This window comes from Erpetoichthys calabaricus, chromosome 1 (assembly GCF_900747795.2).
Source record: "Erpetoichthys calabaricus chromosome 1, fErpCal1.3, whole genome shotgun sequence".
NCBI lineage: Eukaryota > Metazoa > Chordata > Cladistia > Polypteriformes > Polypteridae > Erpetoichthys > Erpetoichthys calabaricus.
This window is the reverse complement of record NC_041394.2, coordinates 261,898,370-261,925,777: the sequence shown is the minus strand read 5'-3', so window position 1 is coordinate 261,925,777 and position 27,408 is coordinate 261,898,370. Positions and strand designations below refer to the sequence as shown.

At 37.8% G+C, this 27,408-nt stretch overlaps 1 protein-coding gene across 6 annotated transcripts in view; it reads left to right on the top strand.

The window, feature by feature from the left end:
* Window positions 1–27,408, top strand: part of si:ch211-272n13.3 (ankyrin repeat domain-containing protein 26) — a 186,311-nt gene that overhangs the window by 136,059 nt on the left and 22,844 nt on the right. For 5 of the 6 annotated variants that reach the window (XM_051935904.1, XM_051935913.1, XM_051935908.1 and 2 more), the window contains 8 exons: window positions 135–310; window positions 476–569; window positions 15,892–15,918; window positions 19,457–19,534; window positions 20,578–20,712; window positions 22,712–22,824; window positions 23,063–23,210; window positions 23,971–24,261. In XM_051935904.1, coding sequence (XP_051791864.1) covers window positions 135–310; window positions 476–569; window positions 15,892–15,918; window positions 19,457–19,534; window positions 20,578–20,712; window positions 22,712–22,824; window positions 23,063–23,210; window positions 23,971–24,261 — 1,062 coding nt within the window. The remainder of the gene's footprint in view (window positions 1–134; window positions 311–475; window positions 570–15,891; window positions 15,919–19,456; window positions 19,535–20,577; window positions 20,713–22,711; window positions 22,825–23,062; window positions 23,211–23,970; window positions 24,262–27,408) is intronic. The other variant, XM_051935911.1, reaches the window with a different exon arrangement.

Here is a 27,408-nt window from a genome sequence, read left to right as displayed (position 1 = left end):
TTTATGTATTGTCTAGCTGTTGGGGTGGATATTTTGTGACATTTAGTAATTTTGACTTTTGACGTTTATTGATTTTTATCAACAATAATTTTTAACGAAATTGTTTTATTACATTGGTCTTTTTTCGGGTTCAGTTACAGGAAATGGAAGATCAGTATGTTCATTCAGAGCGCAGAAGTCATGACTTGAAGAATGCACTTGAGGACAAAGAAAGAGAAGTCATTGCATCATCTCAGAAACTGCAGGAGATGATCTCATCCTCATCTGGAACATCAAAGACAATGAAGCAGTTGGAAGAACACACTCAGAGGTCTTTTTTGAAATAAGTTTCTATTTTAATCACTCAAAGAGTATATATTATGAAACATTAATGTAAATATATAAAGAAAAAAGTTTTAAAACCATTGCAATAGTTTTACTAAATATTGAAATTTTAATTATAAAAACCTGACATTTGTTTTGTTGGTGATTTTAGACTTGAAATTGAAAATGCCAGACTGGAAGCAGCAGCCAAACAACAGACAACAAAAATAGATGCACTTAAAACAGAATTGCAAGAGTCCATATCAGTAAGGATGATTTATTTTGAATCTTTTTTGTGTGCGCGTGTGTGTGTGTGTTTTAAACATTTCTATAGTTTTTTTCTCCACCTAGATTACGCTGCATCTCAAGAAGTTAGATTAATAGATTAAACACACAAAAATATTTAAGTCATTAAATACTTTTGGCAGCTATCATTTTGTTTATTCAGTGCAAACGTTCTCAAACCTGTTTAGTAACATATCAACTCAATCTTTAATAGTAATTAAAACAGACCTTTAAATTTTCCTCAATAAAATGCCATACTGCTTTAGTTTATTGATTAAAAATGAAAATGTAATGCAGAAGATCTTAAACTCCTTATGCTTTATGGTTCTGGTTTTTGATATGAGTAGTAAAGTATTTGTGTTCTTACTTATTGAGTAATACAAGGGTGAAAATTAATTTATAAATAACATTAATTATTCAACTTCATAAATGTTTTTTTTGTCCAGTTTTCGTATGTTGAAATTGATGTTATTTAGTAATTGGTTGACAAACGTAGAAATAAATATAAGTGTCTATAAATTAGTTTCCCCTTATATTTTGTAGAGATAACAGTGAAAGTTGTAATTTTTAAATACAACACATACTGTATTTAATTTGGGGATAGACCTTACACATTGAACAAGGATGTCACATTTTCTCATTAAAATGTGTGTTCCGTATATGTGCTCGAACATTGTGTCATCTCATTTTAAACCTCCAGTAAATGGAGCTTAAAAGGGTTGGCATGGACAGAGGTACTAGCAGTCTCTTATATGGGTCTCTTAGCACAAATGAGAGGTACTAACAAGCCAAAAAATCCCTAATTTATTAGTTGTTCTTTAGTAAGCAATTATTGATGTAAAAAAAAAACTTGTAATAAACGCTTTCCTTCAATACCACTTGAAACCAATTTAAAGTAAATTTCGTCTTGGCAAAAGTCTTTTACGTCAAAGTTCAGTGTTTTTTTTTTGGAGATGCATCATTAGTTCAGCTAAATATATTATGGCAGATTTGCAATGGTAAGTGGCTGGTGTTTAAAAACTTTTTTAAAATGTGACAAAATGTTAAACATTTTTTTCTGCTCTTGGTTCTAACCATTTTCTCTTTGGTAGGAGCAGAATTCTTGTTTTATTGGTTGTTGTTTTTTTTGTTTGTTTTTTTTTTTATTCTGGTTTTTTTTTTTTAATTCTCATTTTTTCTAGATTGATTTTGTATAAGTTTTCAAATGTTGTCTGCTGTATTGTATACTGTGTTACTTTGTTGAAACAAAATGAATAAGAAAAATGTAGCATTTTGTCTTTTTAGTATGTTGGAGTAAAAAATAATTAAACTATATTGAACAGTTTGGGGTATTGAGATGAATTTTACAATGAGTCCATAGGTCATAAAGAAAAAAGTTTCCATTTTTAGTTTGCACCTTCATTTGGCATTTAATCTTTTTCTTCTATTGGCTGCTCCCATTAGGGGTGGCCACAGTTGATCATCTTTTTCCATGTAGGGGTTACCACAGTGGATCCTCTTTTTTCCATATCTTCCTGTCCTCTACATCTTGCTCTGTTACACCCATCACCTGCGTGTCCTCTCTCTCCACATCCATAAACCTTCTCTTTGGCCTTCATCTTTTCCTTTTGCCTGGCAGCTCTATCCTTAATATCCTTCTCCCAATATACCCAGCTTCTCTCCTCTGCACGTGTCCAAATCAAAGCAATCTCGCTTCTAATGAAGGGGTGTCAAACTCCAGTCCTGGAGGGCCACAATGGCTGCAGGTTTTCATTCTAACCACCTTCTTAATTAGTGACCTGTTTTTGCTGCTAATTAGCTTCTTTTGCCTTAGTTTTAATTAACTCGACTCAGACCCCTTAGTTCGTTCTGTTTCCTTAATTAGCAGCCAAACAATAATGAGACACAAAATGAGCAAACTGGTGATCAGCTAACCACATTATTTGAACATAAAGAAAGATGAGGGTCTCAGTAAGGTTGATCTCTCATGTCAATAATCAGAAACAGAAAATCAACAGTTTGGAAAATGTCTGCTATAGCAGAAAGAGAGCAGCAGCAAGCCGAGGAATTAAGTAACGGGTTTAATTAACAGCAAGAATTGGCTTCTCATTAAGAAACTGGTTGGAGTGAAATTGGTTGGAGTTTGAAACCACTGTTTAGCTGGTCATCTGTTGGCTCGTTTCACGTCACATTTCTGTTTGGCTGCCATTTAATGAAGAAAAGAATCAATTGAGAGAACTGAATCCTTAAAAACAGGGCTATTAAAATGAAGGGAAAAGGAGTTAATTAGCAGTGAAAACTGGTTACTGATTAGGAAAAGGGTTAGAATGAAAACCTGCAGCCACTGCGGCCCTCCAGGCCTGGAGTTCGACACCATTAGAGTCTAATGTATCACTTCTAATCCTGTCCATCTTCATCACACCCAATGCAAATTTTAGCATCTTTAACTCTGCCACCTCCAGCTCTGTCTTTTGCTTTCTGGTCAGTGCCACCGTCTCCAGCCCATATAACATACCTAGTCTCAGTACCGTCCTATAGACCTTCCCTTTCATTGTTGCTGGTACAGTCATATGAAAAAGTTTGGGAACCCCTCTCAGCCTGCATAATAATTTACTCTACTTTCAACAAAAAAGATAGTAGTGGTATGTCTTCAATTTCCTAGGAACATCTGAGTACTGGGGTGTTTTCCGAACAAAGATTTTTAGTGAAGCAGTATTTAGTTGTATGAAATTAAATCAAATGTGAAAAACTGGCTGTGCAAAAATTTGGGTCCCCTTGCAATTTTGCTGATTTGAATGCATGTAACTGCTCAATACTGATTACTTGCAACACCAAATTGGTTGGATTAGCTCGTTAAGCCTTGAACTTCATAGACAGGTGTGTCCAATCATGAGAAAAGGTATTTAAGGTGGTCAATTGCAAGTTGTGCCTCCCTTTGACTCTCCTCTGAAGAGAGACAGCATGGGATCTTCAAAGCAACTCTCAAAAGATCTGAAAACAAAGATTGTTCAGTATCATGGTTTAGAGGAAGGCTACAAAAGCTATCTCAGAGGTTTAAACTGCCAGTTTCAACTGTAAGGAATGTAATCAGGAAATGGAAGGCCACAGGCACAGTTGTTGTTAAACCCAGGTCTGGCAGAACAAGAAAAATACAGGAGCGGCATATGCGCAGGATTGTGAGAATGGTTACAAATAACCCACAGATCACCTCCAAAGACCTGCAAGAACATCTTGCTGTAGATGGTGTATCCGTGCATCGTTCTACAATTCAGCGCAATTTGCACAAAGAACATCTGTATGGCAGGGTGATGAAAAAGAAGCCCTTTCTGCACTTAAGCCACAAACCGAGTCGCTTGTTGTATGCAAATTCTCATTTAGACAAGCCAGATTCATTCAACACAGCATTCCAAGAAAAACACCTGCTACCCACTGTTAAATTTGGCGGAGGTTCCATCATGTTGTGGGGCTGTGTGGCTAGTTCAGGGACTGGGGCCCTTGTTAAAGTCAATGGTCGGATGAATTCAACCCAGTGTCAACAAATTCTTCAGGATAATGTTCAAGCATCAGTCACAAAGTTGAAGTTACGCAGGGGTTGGATATTCCAACAAGACAATGACCCAAAACACAGATTGAAATCTACAAAGGCATTCATTCAGAGGGAGAAGTACAATGTTCTGGAATTGCCGTCACAGTCATCTGACTTGAATATCATCGGAAATCTATTCGATGATTTGAAGCAGGCTGTCCATGCTCGGCAGCCATCAAATTTAACTGAACTGGAGAGATTTTCTATGAAAAAATGGTCAAAAATACCTCCATCCAGAATCCAGACACTCCTCAAAGGCTATAGGAGGCGTCTAGATGCTGTTATATTTGCAAAAGGAGGCTCAACTAAGTATTGATGTAATATCTCTGTTGGATTGCCCAAATGTATGTACCTCTCTAATTTTGTTATGATGCATATTGCATATTTTCTGTTAATCCAATAAACTTAATGTCACTGCTGAAATACTACTGTTTCCATAAGGCATGTCATATATTAAAAGGAAGTTGCTACATTGAAAGCTCAGCCAATGATAAACAAAAATCCAAAGATTTAAGAGAGGTTCCCAAACTTTTTCATATGACTGTTCCTGTCTGTCACAAATTACTCCTGACACTCTTTTCCACCAATTCCACCCTGCCTGCACTCTCTTTTTCACCTCTCTTGCACAATCCCCATTACTCTGTACTGTTGATTCCAAGTATTTAAACTCATCCACCTTCGCCAACTCTACTCCCTTCATCTTCACCATTCCACTGACCTCCCTCTCATTCTTACACATGTATTCTGTCTTGATTCCTACTGACCTTCATTCCTCTCCTCTAGAGCTTATCTCCACCTCTCCAGTGTCTCCTCAACCTGCTTCCTACTCTAGCTACAGATCACAATGTCATCAGCAAACATCATAGTCCACAGGGATTCCTGTCTAATCTCGTTTGCCAACCTGTCAATCACCATTGCAAATAAGAAAGGGCTCAGAGCTGATTCCTGATGTAATCCCACCTCCATGTCGAATGCAGCCGTCACTCCTACCGCAGACCTCAACACTGTAACACTTCCCTCATACCTATGATTTGGCATTTAATACTGCAGAAAAAAAATGCGAAAATGCAGTATCAGGATGATAAACTAAAAAGTACAATAAAAAGCAAGGAGGGAGTTTTGACCGACCTGGACTGTAAAAGATAATGAAGGATAATCAGTTAACATCAATGCATAAAAGACAGTTCAAAGACACAAAAGTAAAGAGGAAGCTCATCAGCCTTTATTTAAATGTTAGTATCAATGGAGCCTTGAGCATTACTCTCATTTCCCAGACATTAATAGTCATCAACCAAGGATGAACTCGGGCATGTAAGCAGAAAAACAAGACTTTTACATTCAAAACAATGACAGTTTATTAAAACATTGAGAATTAATAGTGTGTAGAATGTGCAAAAGTATAAAAATCAGTGCAAATAGTTCAGTAAATCCATAAAATCCATGTCAGTACATCAGGTTGTGAGGGATCATAAGCATGCATCCCATCAACTCCTGGTCTACTACACAAACCCCAAACTGCCACCACTGCTGGTACTCAATGCAGAGAATCTAGACAAATTTTGTAATACAAAAGCTTTTTTTTTTGTCATCACAGGAGATACCAATGAAATGTCATGATAAAATAACTTGTGCATTCCTTAATTCATGTGTTGGATTAAAATTCTTTTCTAAAATTGGTTATAAATGTTTCAAAAGAACCTAAGAAAATATTTGGCAAGAACAGGTCATTTAGCCAGCATAACTTGTCAACATGTCCTTTAAGAACATATTTTAAGTAGCTAATAAACATTACTTAAAGCACTGTCATGTGTATATTAGATTCATTTAGATAAATGATAGTTAACCCCAAGGGGAAGTTTTAGATGCATAATGTAGCAGAAACATAAAAACAAAGAGACAGAAGGGAATTTTTCATGTCTTGCCAGTATCCTCCTTTCCAGAACAGATTTCAGTACATCTAGGGTTAATCTTTTGGTGAATCAGGCTTTCTTAATAAGTTTGTTCAGGCATTATGCATCTTTTGAGCTCAAGATGCTTCCTCAGGAGATCACATCAGTTAACAATACACTGGCTGCTACAGACTGATAGAAAATTTCCAGCAGCTTGCTGCTTATATCAAAAGACCTGAGTCTCCTTAGGAAGTAAGGTTTATGTAATAAAGCATCCTTTTTTCTTAATCACTTCTGCACTTGGAGACTGACAAGTGCTGTAAATATAATGTACTTTCAAGTTTTAGACCCTCCATTATGTACTGTATGTGTCATTACTTCCTTTATGTAAAGCAATACATTTATTTGCAATATACAGTGGGTATGGAAAGTATTCAGACCCCCTTCAATTTTTCACTCTTTGTTATATTGCAGCCATTTGCTAAAATCATTTAAATTAATTTTTTTACTCATTAATGTACACACAGCACCCCATATTGACAGACAACAAAAAGAATTTTTGAAATTGTTGCAGATTTATTAAAAAAGAAAAACTGAAATATCACATGGTTCTAAGTATTCAGACCCTTTGCTGTGACACTCATATATTTAACTCAGGTGCTTTCCATTTCTTCTGATCATCCTTGAGATCACCTTCATTTGAGTCCAGCTGTGTTTGATTATACTGATTGGACTTGATTAGGAAAGCCACACACCTGCATGTCAGAGCAAATGAGAATCATGAGGTCAAAGGAACTGCCTGAAGAGCTCAGAAACAGAATTGTGGCAAGGCACAGATCTGGCCAAGGTTACAAAAAAAATTCTGCTGCACTTAAGGTTCCCAAGAGCACAGTGGCCTCCATAATCCTTAAATGGAAGACGTTTGGGACGACCAGAACCCTTCCTAGAGCTGGCCGTCCGGCCAAGCTGAGCTACCGGGGGAGAAGAGCCTTGGTGAGAGAGGTAAAGAAGAACCCAAAGATCACTTTGGCTGAGCTCCAGAGATGCAGTCAGGAGATGGGAGAAAGTTGTAGAAAGTCAACCATCACTGCAGCCCTCCACCAGTCAGGGCTTTATGGCAGAGTGGCCTGTCGGAAGCCTCTCCTCAGTGCAAGACACATGACAGCCCGCATGGAGTTTGCTAAAAGACACCTGAAGGACTCTGAGATGGTGAGAAATAAGATTCTCTGGTCTGATGAGACCAAGATAGAACTTTTTGGCCTTAATTCTAAGCGGTATGTGTGGAGACAACCAGGCACTGCTCATCACTTGTCCAATACAGTCCCCACAGTGAAGCATGGCGGTGGGAGCATCATGCTGTGGGGGTGTTTTTCAGCTGCAGGAACAGGACGACTGGTTGCAATCGAGGGAAAGATGAATGCGGCCAAGTACAGGGATATCCTGGACAAAAACCTTCTCCAGAGTGCTAAGGACCTCAGACTGGGCCGAAGGTTTACCTTCCAACAAGACAATGACCCTAAGCACACAGCTAAAATAACGAAGGAGTGGCTTCACAACAACTCTGTGACTGTTCTTGAATGGCCCAGCCAGAGCCCTGACTTAAACCCAATTGAGCATCTCTGGAGAGACCTAAAAATGGCTGTCCACCAACGTTTACCATCCAACCTGACAGAACTGGAGAGGATCTGCAAGGAGGAATGGCAGAGGATCCCGAAATCCAGGTGTGAAAAACTTGTTGCATCTTTCCCAAGAAGACTCATGGCTGTATTAGCTCAAAAGGGTGCTTCTACTAAATACTGAGCAAAGGGTCTGAATACTTAGGACCATGTGATATTTCAGTTTTTCTTTTTTAATAAATCTGCAACAATTTCAAAAATTCTTTTTTTTGTCTGTCAATATGGGGTGCTGTGTGTACATTAATGAGGAAAAAAATTAATTTAAACGATTTTAGCAAATGGCTGCAATATAACAAAGAGTGAAAAATTGAAGGGGGTCTAAATACTTTCCGTACGTGTATGTCATTTAACATATATTTTCCAAAATCTTACTTTGAGGACCATTTTGTAATGGTTTTACAGACTCTAAAGTATACATTAATCCCCCTAGTTAAGAGTCCTCTGCAAACTTAACCAACTTGGTAATAATAACCAAATCATTTATATGAATGTAGACGGAAAGCAACCTCAGCACTTATTGTATAATTCAATACAAAATTCTTGCACCTTAACATATTACTGTACTTCCTTTGTTTTAAGCTAATTTTGCATTCATTAGCACACTCCTGCTTCTTCCATTTTGATCACTTTCTACTCATAAGTTAACTTACCAAAAGAGTTTTAAAAACTGAGATAAATAATAATGTACAGTATGCACCACTCTTATAAAATGAATTTGTTCTTTTCTGAAACACAGTCTCCCAATGCAAAGTCTGTTAGCCAATATACCAACCATTGATATGTGTTGCTGAAATTTCTTTTTAATAACTTCTTTTCATTAATTTTCTTACTATATGTTGCAAACATAACTGGCCTAACGTTATTAGGACTGGCCTGATGGCATTTATCATGTTATTGATTATCATTTGCTAGCTTCTAGTCTTTTGGAATTTTCCTAGAATGCAATTAAAACTATGTATTAAGGAATAATGTAATCACTATCTTCCATGAGCACTGTTAAGTAAATGTTATCAAATCTCTGCATTTCATTTTGAATGCAGCATTTTTTAACTGAAGTAGTTCTTGTTTCACCATAAAGTCCAAATCATTTAGTGGTTCATTATTCCATATATTTTTTGGAAGATTCTCCCATTCTTCATAGGAGAACACTTCAGAAAAATGTAAACTTATTTCTTTTTGTTTATCTTAATTTTCACTTACCGTTTTTTATTACTGTTCCCCATCTCTTTGAAAGTTCTATTTTGCTGAAATTCCTCCATGTCATAGCAGAAAGTCTTTCAGGTCTTTTTTTTAATATTTCTTATGAATATGACTATGTAATCTATTTTATGAACATTTTTTTCACATTGCCATTAGTAAAAATACATTTTAATGAAGAATATAATCATTGCATTATTCCAGACATAAGATGATATTGAGATACAGTAACACCTCCATTATCCATCACTCGATTAACCGTCGGGGCAAAAAAAAGGGCAAAAAAAAAAAAAAAAAAGTTGCACACACCAGTAACTACCTGTTACTGCTGCCGCACAATACACTATGAGCTATGCACATTGGAATTGCTCTCCTTTGCGCTAGCACATGTTTTTCCCCAGCACCACGTGTCATGCTGCATTGTGAAATCACAGTGTCAGTTACATACTTTCAGCTTTAATAGCATTTTGTAGCTTTTCTCTTTTGTTATAATTAAACTACTGTGTATTTTTATGTCCAATTAAACATGTGCGTATGGTGTTGGAATTGTCACAAAACAATTAAATATTTACAAAACTGCAAAAGCGCTTAAATTATTGCTTCAATTTATGGAGTAGGAAGAATAACAGTGAACTATATAAAACATGATGCCGACAAAATTGAAAAACATGTCGAAAATGGAAACAACTGATGGTAATTTTATTCTGCATTAATGTTAATGTTCTTTTGCATTATAATTTTCTTTTTTCTGTTGGCGTGACACAGACATAGCAACTGGATGGCACACAAGACAGCTTTTCTTTTCTTAAGGTAGATTACACCATGCCTTGCACAAATTCAGGAAGAATGTATCTTGTGAGATTTAATTTGGTTTCCTACCTGAGAAATTCATTGAGAGGTCCCTTTCCCATCTCTGCCCAAGATTTTGTAAGGGTGTAGAGCTTGAAATTAATTCACAGGGTGTGAATATAATACCAATATTGTCATCATTACTAGGTAGATATATATATTATGCACAGATATCTTTGGAAGTTTAGGGAATTTGACAACATTTCTTCCATATGGAAAATGTTTAGTGATATTGCAAGTTAATATTTGAAGCATAATTGTTCAGAGGATGCAAGCTCATTGTTAATAGAGGTATGTGTAAAGGTCCATATACATAAGACTTCAATGAATTAAATACTTTATATGTTATAGTAGAATAGAATATACTAGGGGGCTCCGCCCCCTGCTCGCTTCGCTCGCCAACCCCTGGTGTTGGGAAATTACAAAGAGCGTGATGTATGAATGAGATATAGCATAGTGTGAAGGTGTAGATGACGCATATAGGAAGCAAACAATTCAGTGTTTGGTACAGTGTAAAGGTTTATTGGAAAATCTCTTTGTACACAACATTAGTAGAAAAGATGGTCAGATGAACGTCGAACTCGTGAGAAGGCCACATAAAGTTGCCCATGTCCAAAAACAGGCTCAGAGAGGTAGATGCCAACCTTGTCCATGGTTTGTCCTTGTGATTTGTTGATGGTCATGGCAAAGGCAGGTGTAATGGGGAACTGTCGCCGTTTAAGTGTAAAAGGTAATTCCAGGTTAGAACTTGTAAGGTCAATTCTAGGAATCCGAACAGTATTGTTAGCATGTGATCCTGTAAGAACTGTTGCTTGAATAACATTGTGTGTCATGGTGTTGACGACTAAACGTGTACCATTGCATAAACCCTGTGTAGTGTTAAGGTTTCCTAATAGCATGATTATTGTTCCGTTTTTAAGGCTAAGATTGTGTTGTGGAAATCCGGCTGGGTTAATAGTGTTCAAATATTCTAAGGGGAAATTAAGATGGTCATTGTCGTCATCAGAGTCAAGTTTGTCAGAGGTTAGAAAGAGCCGTGCCTCTCCAGGAAGTAATGAAATGACCTGGTTATTAATGTGATGAACATTAATATTTTTTGGACAGAATATAGTCCGTTGTGTTAACAGGGGTATTTGGTCTAATGAGATTGCTGTTCCAAATATCTCCGTAAGTAAGTCGTCGCAGATAAAGGGTTGAGGAATTGAAATAATATCTGGGTGAAGTACATCTGTATTGGTGAGTGTACCATCTCTCAGCTGTAATAAGCAATTGTTATATTCGGGATCTGGACATCGCATGTTTTGTACTAAGTGTATCTTTTGAAAGCAATGTCAATTGTCCGCGTAACATTTTTTTGAAGCGCGTTGTAGGTGACGTGAATTTTTTTTTTTTGATGCGGGTGCGTGTTTGTGGTCCCGTCACTGGAGCCGTCTAGTTTTGTACCCGTGATCGTGAATTGATGACTTGTTTGATCTTTATCGTTAGGAATATGGATAAGTAATAAGGAGGATCGCACTCACTGTTAATATGCGGACTGTTCGTTTCTTCGTATTATCACCAATCAGGTCTCGCGCCTGTATATGTATTGTAGTTCGCTCTCTTGTTGTTTATGTATGACGTTGTCGCATATTTTAAGGTGGACTGAACAATAGCTGAGCGCATGGCATGTGGAGCAATAGTTAAGCACTGTCTAAAATCTCCTCCTAATAAAAGTACCTTTCCTCCAAAGGGAAAATGATTATTCATCAACGCAATGCCAATTGTCTGCGTATTTTAAGGTGGACTGAACAATAGCTGAGCGCATTGAATGTGGAGCAATAGTTAAGCACTGTCTAAAATCTCCTCCTAATAACAGTACGTTTCCTCCAAAGGGAATAGTGTATTATTATTTATCAACGTTTGTAGAAGTTTATCAATGGTGTTGAGTAAGTGACTGGATGCCATTGTAAATTCATCTATAATTAATAGTGTGGCAAGACGGATGTCACGTGCATTGTTACTGTTCATTTTCATAGTGGATACCGATGTTTCTGTGATTGGGACCGGTATTTTGAATAATGAGTGACATGTGTTTTTGGAGCGGAGACATTTTTTCTTCCGCGGTTTCAGAAGCTTGTTGTAGGTGCCGACGTGATTTGTGCATATTTGCGTTCTTGATTTGTTTCAGGGTGCACTGTTCCAATGCGATGTAATATTTGTCCACATACGCGAAAGCAGTATGGGCCATTGCCTTCTGGTGGCCTGATATTTACTCTGGTATATGCAAAAGCAAATGAACTATTGTAGGATCTAATGCAGTTCGTAAAGTTTTTAGTTTCAGGTACTTCGTTAGTTAGAAGCTTCTGTAGATATGCAGGATATGAATGTAAAGGAGGCAGTCTAATATGACCCTTTTGACAACAACGTGTAAATTCATTACTTGTATTGCCAGTTGTTTCTTCAGGGAAGTTAAGTGAGTGACAATGATTGCAAATGACATTCATTAATCCCAATGAATTTTCATGAATAGTGGACTTATTATTGAACGCGTTGTCAGCTAACTAGTGCAATCGTTTAGCAGGTGTCTGTCGTTGATGTCCTTGACGTGTATGTTTTGCTTGTGCCTTTTGAGAGGCGCGTCGTTATGTGCAGGATTTGGGACGTGCTATTCTGGAGCTGTAATGGATTTGCCTGTGCTGTGTGAGAAGCCCGTTGCAGTTTACGGCGTTCATTGTTTGTATTGAGCCTTGCCCGTTTTTGTATGTCGATTAATCTGTGAGACTCGAGGTGTTTCGTTTTGAACCCTTGCTTATTTGTGCTTTGCGTTTTTGGAGCCGAGACATTTTTTCTTGGCGCGTAGCCTCACTTTTTTTTATCTCTGTTAGTGGAGGGGGTGTTTGTGTGTGGTGGGTCTGAATCCTCTTTTTTGTGTGCGTACCGTTTCGTGTGCTATGTGGCGCTTGCGTCTGTCTCCTTTCTTTTTGGTTTTCTAGGGGCGCGTCGCATCATTTCTTATTTCAGTTACTGGAGGGGGGCTTTGTGTGTCGTGGGTCTCAATCCTCTTCTTTGTGTGTGTTCCGTTCGGCGCCTCATGTCTTATTTTACATTGCTTTCCATCCGGTTTCCGTTGCTTGGGGGGTTGTGGGGGCGCCTGCGCAGTACGTCTTTTGCGTCCACGGCCCATGGCCGGATGTCCCTGCGTCCATCCGGTTTACCATTCTCGTTTAGTAATATGGATGGTATGATTATTATTCACTGGTCTGCCAGTGCACAACAACTCTGCCTCCAAACTTTTCTTGATGTTTCCACTGTTACATATCTTAACAGAATTATGCTCCATTAGATTGCCAGTAAATTGGCAATAGTTATTAATGACTGGAGCACAAGTAAATGTTATAGAGAGGAGTTTGAACAAGGTTTTGTTTTTCATAGCTAACCAAGCAAGTACTGTTCCAGTTCTTTCTGAATCATTCCATAGTTTCAAACTACAGATATAATCAAATTCTCAGCTTAGTCTCATCCTTTTAATAAGTGGCTATTTTGCATTCCAGATCAACAAAATTGCAGTTTCGCTTAAAAAAATGCATTAATATGTACAACGGATACTCAGATGGTTCTTGAAGTGAGAGCAGGAGAACTCCTATTGTTTAAAGCATAGGTTTAGCATTTTTTCAAATTGAATTTATTTTTGTTACAATTAAGGTATACATGAATTTGCCATAGAAAATTGTGTTCATAGGTGAAGCTTTTTTGTAATTTCATTTTAGAAAAGACTAAGCCTATTCCTGTGGTTTAAAATGGGATCTACAGTTCAATCCTGGAAACAGAAGCTTTAAAACTTACCAAATATGTCTATTTTCCCTTAAAGAATGTTCTCAAGTATCTGTCATAGTCTTGAGACTAAACAAATATAAAACACCATAACCAAGTCGTTTTTCAGAAAAACTGTCGCTTGCGTATGGGGATGCGGTTGTAAAATTTAAACAGATTTTTATTTTCATGGGAATTGTTACATATATATAATAGAACTATTTTACATTACAGCGAGTAATTAACCATATTAAAAAAGAGTAAAACGTAATTATTATGAAAATAAATTATATTTCATGTTGCGTTAAAGTTATTTGTTGCGTAATAAGATTTCATTCTGTTTGGCTTTGAAATTTACACGCAAATACTTTTTAAACTTACACTTTTATTGTAAAACTTCAGTAAAAACTATTTTTTAATTAAATTTTTGTCAATATCGCATTGAATTTTGATTCTGTGTTTGGACTTTCATCATGACAACGCAACGTATAACTGCCCTTGATTGAATTTCGTTTCTTTCTCTCTGTTAAATAAAACAACTTTTTCTAATGTTTGGCTCTGCGATTTATTAATTGTCTTTGCAAAAGCTATTCTAAAGAGAAACTGTTAATGTTTTAATACGAATGGCATATCAAGATCGCCTTTGTTGTATAATGTTATTCGTGGAAGATGTACTACATTACCTTTCTTGGATACATACTTCTTTTTACAGTAATTAGTGCAGTCAAAGACTGGACAATGTTTAACGGTTGTAGTTAGACTTTGGGATATTGTAAGTTGATGTTTTCATCTTCCGCATGATCACCACCAAATGTTTCAGCATAGTCTATTGATACGCATTTAACCAATCTGCCGTGTAACCGATCGACATTTTTGCCGTTAATTTGTTTGATATTTTCCCGGTGCTAGGATTGCCCATGTACTCATTTTTTCTGTTGATAACCCTTCGTGATGAAATTGTTCAATAAGATTTGGATATAATACGCCTTCTTTAATTGGGAACTTGAAGTGAGGAAAACATTCAAATTTATAAGAGCTGAGGGAGCAGAAAATGTGTCTGTCAAAAGCTTTCACACGAATGAGAGGTGAGATTACCGTGTGCATGGTTGAAAATGGTTGAGAGAAGGGCATGACTTGAAAAAATCTCATGGCTAAGGTCTCAACTTGCAAGACTTGAAAAAATCTTCCAGAAAGTCTTTTCTTGTTGCAGGATTTTTTTTTATTATAATAGAGAGATAAAATTGTGAGATTCAGTTATTTTAAAGGAAATCTGGATTTAGTCTTCTCCTCATTTCCTGTCTCCCTCAATTGCCACCTTCCACCTTACTGAGTTGTGGAATCATGTGGCTTGTTTAGTAAATGTTGCATTTCTTGTTGCTGTTTTGAGAAAGATTTGAACGCATACAGTAAAACTCTTCATTAGAATGCATTAGAACAATCTAGACAAGAATGGGCCATTCAGCCCAGCAAAGCTCGCCAGTCCTAGCTACTTAATTCTAAAAAAACATCAAGTCTAGTTTTGTAAGTCCCTAAAGGCCTACTGTCTACACTTCTTGGTAACTCTGCATAAAGTAAAACTTAACAATTTTTGTGCTAAATTTACCCTTAACATGTTTCCAACTATGTCTCTGTGTTCTTCATGAACTCATTTTAAAATAACAGTCGTGATCCACTGTACTAATTCCCTTCATAATTTTAAACACTTCAGTCATGTCTCCCGTTAATCTTCTTTTGTTTATACTGAAAAGGCTCGGCTCTTTTAAACTTTTCCTCATAATTCATTCCCTGTAGCCCTGGAATCAGCCTAGTTGCTCTTCTCTGGACTGCTGCTCCATCTTTTTTGTAGCCTGGAGACCAAAACTGCACATAGTATTCCAGATGAAGCCTCACCAGTGTGTTATAAAGCTTCATACTCCCATTTACCATAGGTTTTTGAGTCACCAGTTCACTTAAACTCTATATTTTTGGCAATATGGACAGAAAACACATGCGTGCAACTTCCACACAAACAATGACACGGTACAAGATTCAAGCTCAGAATTATAGACTACATTTTGCCCAACATAAGAGCTACTCATCTGTTTTTATTTATAAAAAAAAAAAAACCTTCACTTAAGACTACAATTTCCTGTGGCAAATAAATGTATGTCATATTCTTTAAAAATAATTTTGAAAAATTACCTAGCTTATTCTTTAATGTCACAAGAGAGCCTGCTACCTTTGTTCATCCACCCACCGTGACATGTGAAAATTAAGGTGGTAAAGTCATTTCATATATTTATTATTGAATATTATTAACATACAGTATTTATTACAGAAGAATTTAATCTTTTCCCAGATATCAGATGCCCAACCTGAAATAAGGGTTTGTATTTATACTGAGATTTTAACTTCTATGAGTTGAGCTATATATTTTTTTTTCTTTTCTATTTTTGGTGTGGGGTTTTCTTTCCCATTTTGGTGTTTTCTTGGGATAATATAGGAAAAATACTTTTGATAGGTGGAGTATAATTTACCAGCATGACAAATCATAATAAAAATTGACCACTATTAAGGCCATTATGTACCTTATGCCCCATTCTTTCCCTCCTAAAGACTTCTGGGCTGTCTAAATGCTTAGACAAAATTCACATTGATTGTTTATGTTGACTGACCTGTGTAAATCTGCACCTTATATATTTCAGTAGTAAATTCCCTTAATCTCAGACACATTTTAAATCTTATAAAGTCCGTGTGATGCTTGCAGCTAAAGCAGCTCTGAAATCAGGAGACTATCCTTGGCAAATTATTAAATTGACATTAGTTTTCTAAGCTTGTTTAATTTTTCTGGCACATTATTATAGTAGACATTCTTCCACAAGTGGGCACATATTGGCACAATTTTATATTGGCTTGTCATTGAGCGATTGACATTATATACATATTGTTCAGTAAGCATACATCCATCTATCCTCTTCCGCTTATCCGAGGCCGGGTCGCGGGGGCAGCAGCTTGAGCAGAGATGCCCAGACTTCCCTCTCCCCGGCCACTTCTTCTAGCTCTTCCGGGAGAATCCCAAGGCGTTCCTAGGCCAGCCGCGAGACATAGTCCCTCCAGCGTGTCTTGGGTCTTCCCCGTGGCCTCCTCCCGGTTGGACGTGCCCGGAACACCTCACCAGGGAGGCGTCCAGGAGGCATCCTGATCAGATGCCCGAGCCACCTCATCTGACTACTCTCGATACGGAGGAGCAGCGGCTCTACTCTGAGCCCCTCCCGAATGACTGAGCTTCTCACCCTATCTTTAAGGGAAAGCCCAGACACCCTGCGGAGGAAACTCATTTCAGCCGCTTGTATTCGCGATCTCGTTCTTTCGGTCACTACCCATAGCTCATGACCATAGGTGAGTGTAGGAGAACATAGACCGACTAGTAAATTGAGAGCTTTGGCTTGCGGCTCAGCTCCTTTTTCACCACAACAGATTGATGCAGAGCCCGCATCACTGCGGACGCCATACCGATCCGCCTGTCGATTTCACGCTCTATTCTTCCCTCGCTCGTGAACAAGACCCCGAGATACTTGAACTCCTCCACTTGGGGCAGGATCTCGCTCCCAACCCTGAGAGGGCACTCCAACCTTTTCCCGCTGAGGACCATGGTCTCTGATTTGGAGGTGCTGATTCCCATCCCAGCCGCTTCACACTCGGCTGCAAACCGATCCAGAGAGAGCTGAAGATCACGGCCTGATGAAGCAAACAGGAAAACATCATCTGCAAAAAGCAGTGACCCAATCCTGAGTCCATCAAACCGGACCTCCTCAACACCCTGGCTGCGCCCAGAAATTCTGTCCATAAAAGTTATGAACAGAATCGGTGACAAAGGGCAGCCCTTGCAGAGTCCAACTCTCACTGGAAACAGGTTCGACTTACTGCCGGCAATGCGAACCAAGTTCTGACGCCGGTTGTACAGGGACCGAACAGCCCTTATCAGGGGGTCCGGTTCCCCATACTCCCAGAGCACTCCCCACAGGATTCCCCGAGGGACACGGTCGAACGCCTTTTCCAAGTCCACAAAACACATGTAGACTGGTTGGGCGAACTCCCATGCACCCTCCAGGACTCTGCTAAGGGTGTAGAGCTGGTCCACTGTTCCGCGACCAGGACGAAAACCACACTGTTCCTCCTGAATCCGAGGTTCGACTATCCGACGGACCCTCCTCTCCAGGACCCCCAAATAGACTTTTCCAGGGAGGCTGAGGGGTGTGATCCCTCTGTAGTTGGAACACACCCTCCGGTCCCCCTTCTTAAAGAGGGGGACCACCACCCCTGTCTGCCAATCCAGAGGTACTGTTCCTGATGTCCATGCGATGTTGCAGAGACGTGTCAACCAAGACAGCCCTACAACATCCAGAGCCTTGAGGAACTCCGGGCGTATCTCATCCACCCCCGGGGCCCTGCCACCAAGGAGTTTTTTGACCACCTCGGTGACCTCAGTCCCAGAGATGGGGGAGCCCACCTCCGAGTCCCCAGGCTCTGCTTCCTCATTGGAAGGCATGTTAGTGGGATTGAGGAGGTCTTCGAAGTAATCCCCCCACCGACCCACAACGTCCCGAGGTCAGCAGCGCACCATCCCCACCAAATACAGTGTTGACACTGCACTGCTTCCCCCTCCTGAGACGCCGGACGGTGGACCAGAATCTCCTCGAAGCCATCCGAAAGTCGTTCTCCATGGCCTCCCCAAACTCCTCCCATGCCCGAGTTTTTGCCTCGGCAACCACCGAAGCCACATTACACTTGGCCTGCCGGCACCTATCAGCTGCCTCCAGAGTCCCACAGGACAAAAAGGTCCCGTAGGACTCCTTCTTCAGCTTGATGGCATCCCTCACCGCCGGTGTCCACCAACGGGTTCGGGGATTGCCGCCACGACAGGCACCGACCACCTTACGGTCACAGCTCTGGTCAGCCGCCTCAACAATAGAGGCATGGAACATGGCCCATTTGGACTCAATGTCCCCCACCTCCCTCAAGACGTGGTCGAAGTTCTACCGGAGGTGGGAGTTGAAGTTACTTCTGACAGGGGGCTCTGCCCGATGTTCCCAGCAGACCCTCACAACACGTAAGCATAAATTTAAACAGTAAAGGGGGGTATGGCCTTGTATGCCAAAGAGAACCCTGAAAGGTAAAATAATTCTTAAATGTTTCTAGACCACTTAATTTTTATTCTGTAAATTTGGTTTAGTTCCTAGTTATAGTTGTATAAATTTAATATTGTATATGCAACAATAGACATGCAAGTGATTTTTGCTCTAAGGAATTTGTGCATTTCCCCTCGCACATTACAGATTGAAAATTGTAGTTGCTTTTTTTAATGTATTATGAAATATATCAAGCATCAATGTGAATTTGTATGAGCAGTTTGAAGGAGCAAAATTTAGTGGAGGGCATCCTGGAAAATGTGTCGCATAACTGAGGACATGTTAAGTTGTTCACATACCCTGATTTTTTTTTTTCCCCCAGTGGAACCTTTTAAAGAATATTATTTGACCTGAAACAGATTAGGGACAAACTGTGCAGTGAATTCATTAATGCCTTTTAAGCCTGAACAGATGTGCCCTTCAAATCAGCACATTAATCAATATATTTATAATGTTTATCAAAGTGGCTACTAGATTCTGAATTGAACTTATTTCTTAATATATTCATAAAAGCTATGCATGAAGCATGGTATTTTCTTTATTTATACATGGAATATAATTAATATTATCCTTGTTATAAAATGGAACAGTTTTGATTTTGCTTTTTATTTTAATTCTTTATTTTTATGGGTATTTTTATTTTGACCTCCTGTGGTACTTAGCCTTTTCATGTTTTGTTTTGTGAAACTCTGCTTTTGTCTGAATTTACTAACAGTTAATTTGATTTCTCATTAGGTAAGAAATCGTTTAGAAGAAGTAGTGACAAACTTGCAGGGAAGCAAAATCAGTTTAGAAGAGCAACTGAATCGAGAGGTTTGTTTCTATCTTTAAATTATTCTGTCCTGTAAAAAATGGCAATGGCTAGATAAAATCTACAAACCCTTAGAGGGAAGCTGAATAGCAAATGATGAAATCGAATTTGAATATTATTTTTCTTTCATATATTTTGGCCACTTATAATTAAACGTTTATTTTAATTATTGCTGAAAAACAGAGGTGGCATACAGTAGGTGTTAGAGTTTATTTCAGTATACCACCAACCCACTGTAAGAATATATTAATCAATACCAATGTACATGAAGTTATATTATGATGGATGTTTTTGCTGTGTAATGGTATGTCAGTCTGCTTTCTTGCCTTGGCAAAGGAAACTCAGAAGAAAAATAAGCAGCTTGTTTGCTGTTAGTGCTGTTACCATACCCACTAACCTAGAAGAAACTTATTGAAGAAATCCGTTGTTACTGCAGATGCAAAAATGTCACCATTAATGTAATCATTGAAGGGTTATGATAGTGGGAAGGGCTAGTGAGATTTTATTTAGTCCACCAGCAACCATATAGTTGGGTTGTGGAATTGTTTTCTGTTTGATGAAATTAATGTTAAATCACCAAGTCTATTATGCTTTTTCCAATGAGTCAAATTGCAGGACAGGAGTATGCAGAAACATTTTACAACTGCTATTTTTAAAGCATTTTGACTTTAAAAATGTACTAATGTATTTGGTAAGGTTCTACATCAATACAAATTGTTATCATTATCTTCATATTTATCATTTTTACATATGTTATTTTAATATCTGCCCTTTTTTGGACATTCTAGCACTGCTTTGTTCTCTTCACTCTAATATGTATCATATACTATACTGTACATACTGCTTTTAAAAGTCTGTGTGCATTTTCCTCTTTTAAAGTTATGACTTTTGTTGTTCAAAGAAACTTTTAATGTGTTTTATTAATGTGTAGATGCATTTATAATATGAAAGTAACTTCAATTAAGTTTTATTTTTTTAATTTTGCTGTTCCAAGAGCATGTGTTGCCAAAATTAATGGCATTTAACTTGTTTCCATTTTTTACAGGTTCAAAAACAAAATATGTTATCACATAATGCACAAGATTCCCATTTGTTGTGGGAGGAAGAGCTTAAATCCAGGTCCAAACTTGGCATTCGACTTACTCAGCTGGAAAGAGAAAAGAGTGAAATGGTGGGGCAGGTAATAATATGCTTGCTGATGCATTTTTCAAAATGTGTGCATTTGTAAAAAAAATTTATATACATATATATATATATATATATATATATAGTTATACCACACATGTCATGTCTTGAATGTCTTAGCAATGTTATCATTTATTCGTTGTTAGTAATTTATACCCACATTTTTTGTTAAGCTGCAGCACTCCATAAGAGAAGGATTTAAAATAGCTTTTTTAAATGTATTTTTCATTATTATTTCATAATAAATACCGGTAATTACATTATTTCATTTGATAATCTGCTCATTGTAGAACTGAGTATCAATTGGTGAAAAGAATTAAACTTGACCCAGCCTGCCCTAAATTTTTTCCAGTTAGCCCTGATCATGAAATGAATTTTATGCAGCGTCCCCAACTGTTTCAAGTTGCATAATGATCAGATATATGAGCAGAGGTCTAATGTTTCCCTAGACTTCAACAAACAAGTGGTCATCCAGTGTAATAAAAGGAACTAAAAATATGTACTCTCAACAAACTGACTATAAAAGCATACTGTATAATGTAGGATTAGATTTTTGACAGATATTTAGATGGGCAAATAATTCATAAATGTTCACCTTAAAAGTGCTAGTTGATTATTAATAATCTAGCCACCCTACCTGTTGAAAACAGGTAATAGAATAATTAAAAATATTTTCTATCTCCTGCCCTATGTGCAGTTTTAGCTATTCTTCTCAGTATTTTCCTGTGTGTGAAATTTTCTTCAGTGGTGCTCCCTCTCTTGAGCGTGTTCCCATAAAGCCTGGTTCACAGACTCAGTCATCATTTTTGAGGCTCCTTTCTCGCATCCTGTCCACTTTTATATTTGCTGTGTTTGCTGTCTTTGAAGATGACTGTCCACATGCTACTCATGCCATTTCTCTTCTTTGTGTGTCTCATACTCGCACTTCCTCTTTTGTCGCATTCCCACAGCCAAACTAACCAATTATATTGCTCAGAAGGACTGGATACACCGACTTTAGTGTTTTATTATATAGTAAATAGATCTGTCATTTAGCAAGTTTACATGTACTTCAGTAACCCAATTATTCATAGAAAACTGATTTCTAAAATGGCATTTAAACTCTTGTTCCCAATTAGAAAAATCGGGATATTGGCCTTATTAATTGAGGTAGATTTCTTCTCCAATAATCCAACTGTAAACCCATAACCAGGTTACTGTTAAGGATTTTGCAGTCTGCACATGTCTGTTGCACACTATCAGTCTGTGTGTGTATTTGCATTGCATAAGCTTTCAGCATCCTTGGATAGAAACATCCACAAAATAAATATCCAGAGGCAAATGTTCGGGTGATCACATTATTCCTTCTCCTGGCTGAAATAATCTGTCTCAATATTTCAGTTATTACTAAATTTATATCGATGTGCTGAATGTACAGTACTGAGCTGAGCGATACAATTTTGAGAGCAGTAGAGTAACACTTTTTGAAAGTAACATGCCTTTTGTAAAAGTAACATACCTTTTTAAAGTAATGAGTAACCTAATGCAATACTTCTCTTACTGAGGGAAAAAATACCTGGGTTATTATTCCAGCATTACTGGGTGTAAGGCTAGATGTACATGTGCCGCATCCTTTGAAGGACTAAATCACACAGCCAAGCAAAAAAAGAGTTTGCTGCATGCAATCTGGTAACAGAAACCTATACGTAAAGCTTCAGTTTGACTAAACATATTTGTAAAACACAAGAAAATTACCACCAGAGTTATGCTTATTTTTAAATGCATGGTGGCCAATGATGACGTTTAACTTTTTTTTGCTCAGTTTAATGATATCAGAGTTTTTACCAAAGGAGAACTCCAGACAATTACTTGCGCATGTAAACAGGTTTCTGCCTTAACTTAGTTATTCACTTTAACCTAAGTATGTGTGTGCATGTTTAAATAATTTTTGCCCACATTTACAATGGTTAAAGTAATTATTTATATTCCTCTTTATATTCTTTTTTTTTATTCAGGTAGAGACAGAAAAGAAAAGAATTAAAAAGATATCAGAGTTGAAGCGATCTGTAGAGACAAGACTTGATCAGGAGATGAAGAGAAATAGTGAACTCCAAAAGGAACTAAACAGGTTTTCTCCTATAACATTACATGTTGTATAACATACAGATGATGGCTTTATATCATGTTTAATATCTTAAACTTTTGCATTTGAAAATGGAACACAGTAAATATGCAATATAGTATATAATTTTAATGTTCAATTTATTTCATCCTTTATTTATGTAAGCACATACATATATTCCAGTCTATCATTATACATTTTGTTTTGTTTTTACACATTTAATACATTTCTCTTTTATTTCAAGGATGAGAACACTTGCCAAAACAGCTAAAAAAAAGTTAAAAGAACAGGAGAATGGTGAATTCGCCTCTCAGATCAGCAGTATCAGAGGAGAGTTTAATTTTAGACATCATCATGAGACAGAATCTACAGTTGGTAGAATGAAGTCTAAAGTAATTATATTTTCTTGTAAATATTTTTATATGTACTTGCTTTTAACAGACTGCTTAGTAGAAAAATGGAAACTGGTTAGATATTTTATATTAAGCACTTCATTTGAAATTAGATGAATTTTTGTTATATTTTATGACATCAAGTCACCAAGTTCTGTAGTGGCAAGCTATTCGTCATCTACACATGCTTAGAAGTTGTTTAGTGAGGCTATAAGTAAGGTTTGCATAATGTATTGGCTAAATGAAAGTCAATTTTTGAGTAATGAGTAAATGTCAAATTTTAATGGTTTCTTGGGAGTTGTCAACTGAAATACTAAAAATGTTACAGCAAGCACAAGGTGAGTAGCTCATTTCTTCTAGCTAAGGGGTGCAAGATAAAAATCATAAAACATACAGTTTCATAATGTAAAATGCATTTATTTGTCAAATTGTACTACAGTTTTTGCCAATACAAAGTAAAGGTAAATTTATGTGTCAAAGATATGTAATAGTTATATTTCAGTTTATAATTTAAGGATATAGTGTAACCATAATGAAATTTTTGAAAGAGTGCAAAATTTCTGTTGTGATGGGGTCTGTTTGTCTTACAGTCCCTTTCATTTATGAAATATTGTATTACTTTAGCTCTGTACATATAAAGTCTGCAATTTTATTTCAATAATATATATTTATATATATATATATATATATATATATATATATATGTAATATACTAGACTGGCAATGGAACAACCATTTAAGATAGTTTTGCTCTTTATAGATGGACGAACTCAGCCAGCAACTAGAAAATGAATCAGTGAAGTGTAGAAAACTGGAATCAACTAACCGTGACCTACAAGAGCAGTTGTCTTCAATGAAAACACTACACAAAAGCCACGAGAAGCTCGAGAAAAATAAAAGACAGCTTGAGGAAGAAGTTTTAAGCCTTCGGCATCATCTGGAAATGAATATAACAGATCAGAGCCAAATGGAACACTATAAAAGGGAAGTGGAAGAAAGAGCAAGACAGGATATCCGCCAGAAACTTGAAGAGGTCAATCTGTTCCTTCAGGTATTGTTACTCATTCTTCATTTCTACAGTGCAGCTGTTGCCATAGAATCTGGGTTCTAACAGTAGCCAGGTTTCCATCCAAGGAGTTTTTGCGAAAAAATATTTAGCGCTTCAAATTTTTTTACCGATATAGCTGATGGAAATGCTAATTATCGATAAAATGTTGTACATGTCGACATAATATTTTTCCGTTTAACTTTAGCGCATAAATTCCATATCGATACTTCAGATGTCGCAAAAACTACATTGGAAACAGTTTTTGTCGGAAAAAAGGGCTTTAACGCAAATAAATGTGTCACATTTTCATCACGTGCAATCAAAACGAGAATGGCAGAGCGGTTCGCATGGTCTGATGAAGAGAGTTTTTTTTTTGATTAAACGTCGTTATTTTGTATTAATTCAAATTTCAGTTTTAATTAAAAACCTTAAGGGAAGCAGGTTAATTCAGTTGTTATCGCACTGTGAAGGGATGTTGAAAGGTAGGCTCACCTGTACAGCTCCGATGCTGCAAACACAGCTGCATCATGGGCACTTCCAGGAGTGCCAACGCAAATGTCTCGTATCATGCACCTGTCATCAACAAGGGCCTGGAGAATAATAGATGGCCACCCTTTGCGATTAATGTAATTGCGGTAGCCTTCCATCGGGGGAAGAATAGGCACATGCGTGCCATCCAGCACACCGTAAATCTGTGGCACAACATGCACCAAGGAATTGCAGTATGCAATTTCATTGGCCTCCGCTACAGTCGGAAGTCTGATATAACGCCGCATTAATTTTTCTTTAATAGCGGTGCACACAGCATATACACATCGATGGACGGTAGTTTTACTAACCCCGAAAGCTTCTCCAACTACTCTATACTCAGCGCAGGTTGCCAGCTTGTAAAGGGCGATGGCAATCCGCTTTTGGGTTAGAACCGGTGGTCGGTGGCAACCTGTGATGGGCGCAACATCAGGACTGATGAATCCACACAACATCTCAAACGTCGGCCGTGTCATTATAAAATGTTGCAGCCAGAGATTTTCTGTTAAGTGTCTCTCCACCACCTCCTCCCAGAAGGTCTTATTCCGTCGTCTCTCCCATACCCGTGGGTTTCGTCGCACTGGGGTACTTTCTTCGAGCTCTAGGGCTATCAGACAAGCAACTGCTTCATTCTGCTGTCGTCTTCGGATATTATGTACAATTCCAATTATTTGTGAAACTGAAATAACAGTAAGCTGGTCTGAATAATCTCTCCATTTCTTTGTTTAGTGGAGGGGGTGTAACGTGGAAAACAAAAGGTAGATAATTTGCGACATACACAAAATTATGTATGGAAACGGCTCAAGGGCAGATTTTTTTCGCGATACAACAAAAGTTATGCGACAGTTCGTTTTGGGGGGGATGACGTCATCACGCACACCATTTTATCGATAAAAAGCCAGTTGGATGGAAACAGGCTGGAGACAGCAAATTTCGCACATTTTTTTTACGTATATTCTGTTTGTCGATAACAAAACGTCGCAAAAAACTGGATGGAAACTTAGCTAGTCTTGAGTTTACTTCTTTGAAATCCTGATGCTTATAGTAAGTTTTTATATATATATATATATATATATATATATATATATATATATATATATATATATATATAGCATGTTTTTTATATATATATATATATATATATATATATATATAAAACATGCTAAGGATTGTCATGCAAAAACTCACAAACTACTGAGTGTTGAATCTTGACCTTGTCTTAATCAAGAGCTTATGACATAACAGACATAACGCAACCTGAGAATTGGAGGTGTAATTGGGCTTTGGGTCCTTCTTGCAAAAATCGGTGACATGGCCGCATGCCCTGGCTGACAAGAAAAGAACAAAAGTATGGGCATGTGCCATTCTTGATGGGAAGTTAAATGCAATGGGCTTTGAAGAGGCCAATTGATAATTTTGTTTGCATATGCAATTCATACACTCTGAGCACAACAGAAAGTCATACTTGACCAAAGAATTGGAGGTGCAGACTTCCTCTGCCATGTTATTGGGCTTCGGGTCATTTGCACAGAAGGTGGCGGTGCAGCCACCCAATATGGCTGACGTGAGAAGACATGTCTGTGAACTTAAGCAGTATGCCCAGGGGTATCATGTATAAACAGTGCATATGCACAACAGTGTTGCTTGCGCTCTTTTCCATGCTCACATCCAGTTGTATAAACCTAAACCTAATGTAATGCTACGCACATTTTCAGTGCAGCCTCAGACCATGTGTTTGCACGCATGTTACTACTCAGTTTTGTAAACGAATGGCACCCAAAATCAAAGCAATGCTACTGCTTGTGTGTGGTTTCCCTTTCTTTTTTAGATTCATGATGTGGGCTTTATGAAATACGCTGAAATTAATTGCATATTGTTTACATACCTAAGCAATTTGAGTGTGGCCAAACTATTCCAACTACCATGGCTGCTGTAGCGTTGTTAGAAGACGTTGCAAATGGGAGAATTAGAAGAGAGTGTGTATTTAGAGATCATACTGATTGCTTGTCCCATGATGATGACTAGCTTCTAAGTCGATTTAGATTTAAGAGCCGTGTGCTGAACTGGGGCCGTTTTAATAAATGCAGACTTTGAGGAATTATTTTCTACCTGTTCCTTTGCAAGTTGTGTCCACCCTCAGCTTTTTAGCCACAGGAGCTTTTCACCATGAACTGGCCGACTAGTTGGGTATTTCTCAGTCATCCTTTGTGTTGTGGTGAGATTACCTGGCTCAACTCATGATTCATTAATTCTGAGAAATAGTAGTGATGGAAAGAAACTTGAAAATGGTGTGTGTGATGACTGGCTTCTCAGTAAGATAAGATATTTAATATTCCCCCTTTTTGTAAGTTATCTGTATGATGCAACACAATTACTTAGGTGACAGCGGGTACTCTCTGAAGTAGTGGCTTCTCTCCCTGTTCTCCAGCCCACTGACTGAACTAGAGTGACATTATAATGACTTAATTGCAGCAGCTCACTGCTCAAATGGTGTGACCCTGGAATTCTGTTACCTCCTCCAGTGGTGTTGACATTTCGATGGTAGTCTGCAACTCGCCTTTTCATGTCGACTTTAGCAACTTCTTGTTTTTTTTTATTTAGGGCACTGTGCGACTTTCTGAA